Raw genomic sequence first — 10,962 nt, 5'->3', positions numbered from 1 at the left:
TTTGTGACGGGATGCGTTCTCATGGAGTGACACAAGAGTAGCTCAACCTTAGAGCCTTCCCCTTCTCCTTGAAGGATGTGGCTAAGGATTGNCGGTGAAGACCCTCACAAGCACATGAAGGAGTTTCACCTTGTTTGTGACGGGATGCGTCCTCATGGAGTGACACAAGAGTAGCTCAACCTTAGAGCCTTCCCCTTCTCCTTGAAGGATGTGGCTAAGGATTGGCTATACTACTTACCAGCGGGTTCTATTACTACGTAGAGTGGATTGAAAAAAATTTTTTTAGAAAAATTCTTTCCGTCATCTAAAGCTCATAACATACGGAAAGAGATTTATGGAATTAAACAAAGTGTAGGAGAATCTTTGTATGAATATTGTGAAAGATACAAACAGTTATGTGCATCTTTTCCACACCATCAAATTTCTGAGCAATATCTAATTCAATACTTCTATTCAGGTTTATCTCATCTGAGAGAAGCAATATAGATGCGGCCGCCGGCGGAGCTCTAGCAGACAAAACACTTATATTAAGTTAATTAAAAAAAATAACTATCTATTAAATAATTAAAGTTCAGCTAGTTCAAAACAAGCGAACTGGGTCTTAAACTGCATAATTGGTCCGCCCAGCACCTGAACCAGCCACGAACCACTCGAATCGAACATAAACCAACCAAGCAACAAACCAAACCGCGCGCGATTCACTTTGTTCTTTTCATCTTGCAGCATTGCAATGTTGTGACCTAGCGTTGCAATGCTAGGACACATCGTTGCAACGCTACTGTATAGTAGCCACTGTACAATTGTAATCTTCATCGATTCTCCTCCAATTTTGGACTCGTTTTCTCTAGAAATCCACCAAAACATCCACAAATGACTAAATACAGAACAAATACAGGCTCCATAACAATAATTATGCCCAAAACACGGGTCCTTATAAATCAAATTTATAAAAATAAAGGTTGCAATGAAAGTACCCTGTGAAGGGACCTTAAGCGGAAACAGATTGTCTCAATTTTATCAAATTTCACAGAATGTAAACTTTTATAGAGACAGAACAAAAATATGCATTTAATAAATAAAATACAGTATGCTTAAAAATAAAAAAGAGAAAGAAGAAAGGTTCAGAACCCTAACCTTTATAGAAACCAAAACTTCACGTGAAATTCCCTCGAACGAATACCACCATGAATGGCTACCTCGGTATTCTCTAGATGAGAATCCAAGAGAAGTGGGGCTCTGATTATTTTGATGAGGGAAGATGAATTAGAGAGAATATAAGAGGAGAAGGAGGATATATAGATCTCAAAACTCTTTGTTAGTTTTTTTTTTTTTTTTTTTGCACCTTTTTCTTTACCATAGAGGAAAAAAATGACCGTAAAAAAAAAAAAAAATCCCCACTTACACAATCTGGAAGGAAAGAAGGGGGAGAGAGTTGCAACTTCCTCCCAAAGAACAATTTTGAAATAAATAAATAAATAAATTTAATTAGTAAATAATTTAATATATATTCAAATGATAACTATCTTATCATATAATATATATTAAACTATATGTTATATTAAATATAACATATAACCTATAGTTTTAATATTGTATCATATACAATATAACCTATAGTTTCCTTTATCTCACCAATGTCTTTTAATATAAATAATATTTATATTAAATTTAACCATATGAATCCAGTACATACAATTAATATTTTAATCATATTAAATATTCATTTCCTCTCATAAATACTTAATAATATAATGTATCAAATACATTATAGTAATTATATCATATATAATTAATTTCCTTAATTAATCTGAACAATTCAAATTAATCCAAAAACTTCTCATTTATTCTCGTTGAGCTACTGAGGGGACCTCATGGACTTGTAGCTTGAAGCTCCAATGGTACGTGAATAATTAATTAAACTCCTTTAATCAAACTGTCCACCATCTGTTAACTATCGGACGCTACACTAAAGACCCACAACTGCATTATTCACACTACAAATATATTTCTGTGTCCATTGGATATAACCAGTCAATAGTATAATGACCCTTCATAAATTGCTCATAAGTACAAGTGGACCAAAATTACCGCTTTAGTTACATCTCACTTCTTAAGTATCACTGATCCCTCTAATGAACAATAAATCATAGTCCAACTATGACCAAACCTTTCTCGGGCTAGGAGAAGCCACATTGTTCAAGCCCCAGAATCAGCCGTTAAGGGAGCAATTTATCTACTTATGCCGACATTAGGGAAGAAGTGAATTTCTTCTTGTGTAGTTGTGTTTCCAACTCACCAATCAAACGAATCCCAAAATGGTAGGCTTATTAAGTCGGTGATCTGGTCACTCTCATCCATAAAAATCAAAGGACCGCCTTCATAGGCCGGAGCTCACAACTCACTCAGGATTCAGGTCATGTTACCTATGGTCATCCCGTTGAAATGTAAGTCTTAATTACAAACCGCATTATATAATGAGACTAAATATTTCGTGGTCCGATCTTATACAAACTTCTTTCTATAGAATATCCTTGCTCACATGTCTCCACATGAATGATCAGGATCAGATCATTTGCAGTACTTTATAACAAGTGTAACATATAAAAAACGAGTCATATTCGTAGTGTCACTAGGATAAGGTATCCAACTTTGTCCATCTACTACAGACCATTTAGGTTATCACTTAAAACATGCTCCACTCATATGTCTCTACATACATGTTTAAGCTCTACAAATGTCTCTACATACATGTTTAAGCTACAAGATAATCTTGGATGTTAGTTTATTGGTTTGTGATTAATGCAACTAAATAAATAAAATAAAACATCAGATATTTTATTCCATAAGTAAAATGTTTGTACATTACAATTACAAACAACATGTAAAACAAAAGTCCAATCTCGAAATTATCCAATAATCACAAACGATTCATTCCATACATTAATCAATCATGAATTAAATACATAATGCAAAAACCCACCATGAATTTGTAAAATTAAGTCTGGCTCTTTGATACCAATTGAAGGAACACCGATATAGAAGTAGGGATCGGTCCCAAATTCCAATTTTTATCAAATATTGAATTTTATAGAATAAATAGAAAAATTATGCATAATCAACAATTTAAAATATGAATTTGGTATTGAACTCAAATAAAATACACAGACATATGAACTCAAATCAAATAATCCCAAACAATAACATATGAACTCTATAAATAGATGAGCTTCAAGAGATTTAGTGTCCTAATGAACAAAAAAATGATTTAAATAAAAGTAAAAAATAAAAATAGAAAGTCCAACGAAACGAAGAGTTTCTTTCCTTATTCTCTTTATGACATTAAAAGAAAACGGAAAAAAAAAAAAAAAAGAACCTAAGAAAACTCCAATTCCTCCGTCGTAGACCGCCCCGGTCACCACTTTAACTGCCTCCATAACCACCCGTGACTCTTGTTTTCCTCTCCCCGTGATTCAGCTTTCTCCATTTTCGGCCATTATCACCACTACCCTTAATCTCTCTCTCTCTCCACATTCTCCATTATAAATATCCCATTTCCATTTCCCACAAAAATGGTCCCCAGAAAAACCCATTTCCCCATTTCCAAATCCACTCTCCTTTTCCTCTCCATGGCTTCCCTCTCCTTCCTCTCTTTCCTCTCCCTTTTCTCCTTCTTTCTCTCTCTCTCCTCCGCCGCCCGCCACCGCCACCACCACCTCTCAACCCATTTCACCAACCCACCTTCCATTGACGGCATCCTTCACGCCTGCAAGGCCACCCGTTTCCCCGATCAATGCGGATCTTCCCTTTCTCATTCCTCTCTCCCTCCAAATCCCTCCCCTCTCCAGATCCTCCAATCCGCCGTCTCTCTCTCATCCGACGGTTTATCCACCGCCCAATCTATGGTCAAACAAATCCTCGATTCCTCTGCCAAGAATCTCAATCGCACCACCGCCGCCAAGAATTGCCTTGAGGTTCTCCGGAATTCCGATTACCGTATTTCTCTCACCAACGACGCTCTCCGCCGTGGTCGGACCAAGGATGCCCGCGCCTGGCTGAGCGCCTCCCTTCTCTACCATTACGATTGCTGGTCCGCTCTCAAGTACGCTAACGACACTCAATTAGTAGATAAAACCATGGCGTTTCTCGATTCTCTCATCGGTCTCTCCAGTAACGCGCTGAGTATGTTGGTGGCTTACGACATTTACGGGAATGATACGGCGGCGTGGACTCCGCCGAGGACGGAGCGGGATGGATTCTGGGAAGGCGGTGGTGGTGGATCCGGGTTGGGGTTTAGCGGTGGGTTTCCGTCAAAGATGGCGGCTGATGCGACGGTGTGCAAGGATGGCGCTGGGGGATGTTACGGAACTGTTCAGGAAGCTGTGGATGCGGCGCCGGAGAATGCGGCGGCGCGTAGGTTTGTGATTCATATTAAGGAAGGTGTTTATGAGGAAATCGTGAGGGTTCCGTTAGAGAAGAAGAATGTGGTATTTTTAGGAGATGGGATGGGCAAAACAGTAATTACGGGCTCACTTAATGTGGGCCAGCCTGGGCTTTCCACTTACAACACTGCCACTGTTGGTGAGTTTTATTTATTATTTTATTATTTTCTTAATTACAAGTTTTCTTTTTAGATGTTTTTAATTACACGTTTAGTCTTTAATTTTTTTTAGAAAAAAAGTCGTTTTTAATTCTTAAATTTGTATATATTTAATTTTAAATATTGTAGAAGTATTTAATACACCTTCATTTTTTTTTTTATTTCTAGCGAATTAATTTTTCTCTTATACATATGAAATTAAACTTTGTCTAATATAAAACTTTAAATTTATTTATAATTTAAAAAATTGTAAAAACTCATGAATTAAACTTGTAATTTAACTTTTTTTTTTTTTTTTTTTTCTTTCAAATCTTTGCAAATGAGTCTACTCATTTTAGTTTTAAAAAAAACTTGGATACTCTCTTAGTGGCACCTATCTTAATGCATCCAAATGATTGTCTAATAAAATTTGACATGGTAATAATTTTTTTTTTAAAAAAATATTTAATATTTTTTTCTTTGTGAGTAAAAAAATGGATGTACATCAAGCTGCAGTTTTATTATCTTTTAGTTTTAGGGGTTAAGCTATGGTTAGTTGTCAAATGACCATGGCCACTCAAGGATCTAAAACAAATTAGTGGTCTTCTAGAGTGTATCAATTCTCAAAATTCATTTCAAACTTATTGTTAAAATTAGTTAAAATTGGTATATATATAGATGACCTGAATACTTTATGGATGTGTAGTGATCAAAAGAGGTATGGATGACCCAAATTCTTTATATTCAATCGGATTGAAGTAGTATATAGTTGGATATTAAAGCATTGAAAAATGTTGCCAATATGGTATAAAGTTGATGTGGTTATGTGCAGGAGTACTTGGTGATGGCTTCATGGCTAGCGGTCTCACCATTCAAAACACGGCCGGGCCTGATGCCCATCAAGCTGTGGCCTTTAGATCAGATAGTGATCTCTCAGTCATTCAAGATTGTGAGTTTATTGGCAACCAAGATACTCTCTATGCCCACTCCCTTCGCCAATTCTACAAATCTTGTAAGATTCAAGGCAATGTAGATTTCATCTTTGGAAACTCTGCTTCCATCTTCCAAGATTGCGAAATCCTAGTTCGTCCCCGACAGCTCAAGCCTGAGAAAGGCGAAAACAACGCCATCACTGCCCAGGGCAGGACCGACCCTGCTCAATCGACTGGTTTTGTGTTCCAGAACTGCCTCATAAATGGCACTCAGGAGTACATGTCATTGTACTACAGTAAGCCTAAAGTGCATAAGAACTTCTTGGGGAGGCCATGGAAGGAGTACTCGAGGACGGTCTTCATACATTGTAATCTCGAGTCTCTTGTCACGCCGGCGGGGTGGATGCCATGGAGTGGGGACTTTGCTTTGAAGACTCTCTTCTATGGAGAGTTTGAGAATTCAGGAGTAGGGTCGAAGACGTCGGAGAGAGTCGGGTGGAGTAGTCAGATTCCAGCACAACATGTTTTTAGTTACTCTGTTCAGAATTTCATTCAGGGAGATGAATGGATTCCTTCATCTCAGACATCTAATGAACCAAAAATGTTGAACAAGAAAAGTAAAGATGTGAAATTAGATTAGATTTGCAAATCCTTTGTAATTACAAACCTTTCTATGGAACTACAAATTATTAGTCTACATAAAACTATCAATTAATCCACCACTCATCTTTTTCTTATTTTCATATTTGGATGTATCTTTTCTACATGATGGTTGTCTCAATAATTTTGATTGGAATATGCATCAATTTATTTGAAGCTTCTCAAGTTTGCTAAAAGAAGAGAGAAAGAAAGAAAGAAAAGAAATCTGGGTAGTAGGTTGTTGAAAGAAACTAGTTGAAGAGTAGGTTATATATTTTTGTTGGGTCAGTGTTTGGTTGAAGTGTTTGAATTATATGAAGTAGAGGGGTCCAAAATTATACATAATTGACAATGTCTTTAGGTTTTTTGAACTCTACATTCTAGTTCTTTTTGGTAAAAGATTCAATGGGTCAGTGTTTAGTTGAAGTGCTCACCAATATTTTAGGGCTTGTTTGTTAGATAATTAAATTAAAAAATAGGGGATTAACGTAGTATTTTATATTTTCAAATCTAGAATTTAGAAGTTGAATTCAATTTAAACAATTACAAACTAGTTGTTGTTTTTCATTAAATATTAGTTTACAATAAATATTATTAATTTAGTTATGAACATGAATTTATGTTAAAAAATTATATAATTATTATTTTGTAATATTATATAATTTTTTCCTTATAGTTTTGAATGACTTAAATTTAGGTCTTCTTGTTTATAATTAGAATTATCCCCTATGATTTGATAAAAATTTCATAAATAGTCCCTATGGTAAAGACTATTTAAGAGGATTTAATAAACCTTAGGGACTATATATGAAGTTATATCAAATTATAGGAACTAAATTCTAAAATTTAAAACCATATGGACTAACTTTTAATTTTATCCAAACTACATGGACCAAATTTAATTTTAACAAATTTGAATTGAGTTTATAACCTGACATACTATATTTTTTTAAAATGTTTTAATTTTTATTTAATATATTCTACATTTTAAATTTTAAAATTCAAATTCTAAATACAATGAAAACATAAAAATATTATTTTTAGAATATATACTATCTGGATCATAGAATCCGAAAATAATTTTTAGAAACAGAATTTAGATTGTCTACCAAACATATATTCATTGAACTCAATGAATCTAAAAATATAAAATATAATTCATATTGCGAACCAAACAGACTTTTAGCAACCCATTGAATCCCAGATTGAGGGGCACACCCTCAAATCCCACGAGTACACATCACCCTTGGACCTCAATTTATTGATCGGATAGCGAGACTCTCGTACTTGATCATTCAAAGAGCAAGATAACAAATTCAAACACATCCCTTCAAACATTAACGTATTTTGATCCATGAACATGCCAAGGAAAAGAAACAACAATTGTTACTAGACATGTTGAATTTTGATAATGATCAAGGTTGCTTTTCACGTGTTAAGTAGAATTTGAGTGATATATTTTATGTAACTAAAAATATTAAGAATATAACACTGTAAAGATATGACAATTTTTTACTCACCAAATTTATCATATTTTTATAGAATTTAATTGATAATTTTTAGAACAATTTTCACAGATAAAAAAATTGTCAAATTATTTATAAAAATAGCGAAAACAAAACACTGGTAGATACCGATAGGCTTCTATTAGTCTATCATATAGTATCAATGATACACATCTATCAATTTCTACATTGATAGACTTCTATTAATCACTATCAAATAAGATTAAATTTTGGGTAAATGATTTTTTTTTTATTTTTCTATTTTTAAAAATCTCTCTAATTTTTAATAGCATTAAAGAAAGATTTTAAATATTTATAAAATTAAGAATCAGATTGAGAATTCTCTGAAAATATTAAACACCACATATTCAACCAATCTTGCAACCATAAATCAAATTCATGCTATTGATTTATACACAACCATTTTTTCTTTTTTTTTTTTTTTTTTTTTCAAGACAGATCACTAATCTTCAAATAATTGTTACAAACACAACATTTATTTAAAAAAAAATTTCCAACTTTAAGCATGCGCACACACAACAATTTTATATTTTCATGATGGATATCAAAATGAGAGATATAAATAAAAGAACATTGCTTGAGAATGGGGGGTGGGGGAAAAGAGATAATAATGTGTCCATTAGACAAAGCATTACCAAAAGAAAATGACACTGACAAATGCTTCTCATCACATGAAGTGCTCATCCAATTGTGTTTTGATGACTTGTAGTTGTTGTTGCCCATCCTCCTAGAATGCATTTTTTCCTCTTCAAAAGAATATATCTTTTAATCATTGTTTTATTTCACACCATAGAGCAACAAACATGGTATAGTCAACAATACACATGACAAAAAGTTAAGTGTACATTTTATGAGACACTTGGAGTTCTCAATTGGGTTATTAAGTCTAAAGTAGTTTAGTTGGAGAGTTAATTAGGATGTAGAGTCAAATAATACATGTTTGTAGTACTTAATCTGGATAAAATTTTTTATTTAAGGTGTAGAGTTGTTTAACTTGAAGTTGTGAAATTTGTAAACTAACTTTTTTTCTACTAATTTTTCGTTTGTATATTATACAATTAGAGCTATCTTTGAGTCTTTCAATAATAACCCATTTGATTTTGAACTTTTCAACACTATTTGTTGTACCTTTTGATTTTTAATTTTACTCAAAATTTGATATAGGATTGAATATGAATATAACAATTTTTCTTAATCTGAGATCAACTCTAGATAGCTTAAACTTAAATTTTACACTTTCTTAAATATTTGAGATAAAGTTCGAAATATGTTCATATTTAATCAAGTAAATGTTTGTTTCTACCCAAATTTTGGTTAGATTTGAAATAGATTGTTAAAATATAGACATTGTGGAATTTGATTTGAAATAAAAAGAGAGGAAGATGAAGTTAGATAAATGTGGACTCCAATAATAATGAACACTATTGAAGATGGTGGAATAAAGTTATTTAGGTTCTGTTTCGTAATCATTTGACTTTTGATTTCTATTTTTGAAAATTAAGCATATAAAAATTTCCCTCACCTCCAAATTTCTTCCTTTATTATCTACTTTTTACTAATAGTTTAAAAAACAAGCTAATTTTTTAAAGCTAAAAAAAGTAGTTTCTATAGTCTCGTTTTTGTTTTTGGAATTTGGCTAACAATTAACCATTGTATTTAAAAAAGATGCAAATGAGAAAATAGGCTTAATTTTCAAAAACGAAAAACAAAAACCAAAATAATTACTAAAAGGGGGTTTAGTCTTTTGAAAAGTTTCAATTTCATCTTTTGAGTATTTTTTTTGGACAATATTAATTTATACCCCCAATCTTTGTGGTTGTATCAATTTAAGCCCTAAACTAATACTTGTATAAATTTAAAATTTGAACTTCTATAAGTGCATCTAAACTAATAATTATGTTAATTTAAATCATAAGTGTATCAACTTAAACCATTCTTTATGTTTTATTTGAATACATTTTTGAAAGTTTTGGGTTTAAATTGATATACTTATGAAAGTTTAAGGTTTTAATTGATACCATTATTAGTTTGAGGTTTAAATTTATAAACCTCTAAAGTTCAGGGTTTAAATTGATACAATTATTAATTTAGGGTCTAAATTGATACAACTCTCAAAGTTTAAGGATATAAATTGGTATTTGCCCCTTTTTTTCTTCTTCAATCAAGGTCCTTACAATAGCTAGATATTAAATGGATATCGACATGGGAATTTAAAAATAGTAATTTTTATAATATTTTTTTGGCGATATGATGGATCACGAATAAAGTTGATAATGCAAGTCACATGCCAGCTAAGCTATGCTCATGTTAGGTTTTACTCATTTAGTAACTTTAATGAGTTTGGTCAATCATTTAGTATACCAATATTTTAATGGGTCAATTGTAACGACTAGGCTTTTTAAGATCTCTAATTGGGGTAATTTCAAAACCAAAAGATCCAAAACTAGTTGATAGTTAAAGAAGAGTGTTTCACGAACTTATACCTTTGAATATTTTCACTAAATCCCAGCTGCTCTCCATGAATTTGAGCTTCAAATCGATAGTAGACCACCAAGAGTGTCTTCTCTACTAATCTCCAACTTAGATTTGAGTGGTAGAACTCACAATTGAGATCAATTAGGTGAAGAAGAGTAAGAGTTTTGGAGGATTTTCATAACTTCAACAAGTTCTTCAGAAAAAAAACATAAATCTCACTCCAATTTTTGATAAATTGAAGTATTTAAGCACTTGATACATGCAAGCACTAAGCTATAATGCTTATAACACTTCAAGGAGCAACATGGAAGTGGTCTAGGTATTGGATTTGAGCTCAATCCACTTCAATTGGAAAAATCTGGATTTTTTCGCTAACAATTGATTTTCATTTTTAATTAGTTCCAAATTAATTAAATAAAAAATTTAAATTCTAAATTTGAAATTTGATAAAATCAATTTAATATTTTAAATAATTAATTAAACATATTTATTTGATTAAGTAATTAATAATTTAGTATCAAATATTAAATTAACCAAAGACCTAATTCATACATGAATCCTATTTATGTAATTCAATATCTAAATCAATATTTAAATATTTTAAACACTCTGATTATGTTTAATTTCGATAAATTAAACGTTAATTATATAGAATAAATTATCCAAACCCTAAATTGAATTTGACATTTTAAACTCAAAACCCTAAAGGGAAATTTGAACACTTCAAATTGAAACCCTAATTTCGATTTTGAACATTTCAAAACCACTCAATTTACTAATTTAAGATTTACGAGCTAGTAGAGGGACCTTATGA

At 32.2% G+C, this 10,962-nt stretch overlaps 1 protein-coding gene across 1 annotated transcript; it reads left to right on the top strand.

The window, feature by feature from the left end:
- The first annotated feature begins 3,189 nt into the window (after positions 1-3,189).
- On the top strand, positions 3,190-6,251 carry LOC120088760 (probable pectinesterase/pectinesterase inhibitor 51). Its single transcript, XM_039046198.1, has 2 exons — positions 3,190-4,578; positions 5,409-6,251. The coding sequence occupies exons 1-2, from the start codon at positions 3,570-3,572 to the stop codon at positions 6,146-6,148; spliced, it is 1,749 nt and encodes a 582-aa protein (XP_038902126.1). The 5' UTR covers positions 3,190-3,569; the 3' UTR covers positions 6,149-6,251.
- The last annotated feature ends 4,711 nt before the right edge of the window (positions 6,252-10,962 follow it).

Source organism: Benincasa hispida, chromosome 10 (genome assembly GCF_009727055.1).
Source record: "Benincasa hispida cultivar B227 chromosome 10, ASM972705v1, whole genome shotgun sequence".
NCBI classification, from domain to species: domain Eukaryota; kingdom Viridiplantae; phylum Streptophyta; class Magnoliopsida; order Cucurbitales; family Cucurbitaceae; genus Benincasa; species Benincasa hispida.
Note: the sequence above shows the minus strand (reverse complement) of the source record. Positions and strands in the feature narration are given on the sequence as shown.

What these genes read in the sequence shown, in the direction of transcription:
- LOC120088760 (XM_039046198.1), top strand. Translation starts at nt 3,570, where the DNA reads ATGGTCCCCAGAAAAACCCATTTCCCCATTTCCAAATCCACTCTCCTT. An exon ending in TTACAACACTGCCACTGTTG is followed by an intron (nt 4,579 to 5,408) that starts GTGAGTTTTATT and finishes GGTTATGTGCAG; the next exon opens with GAGTACTTGGTGATGGCTTC.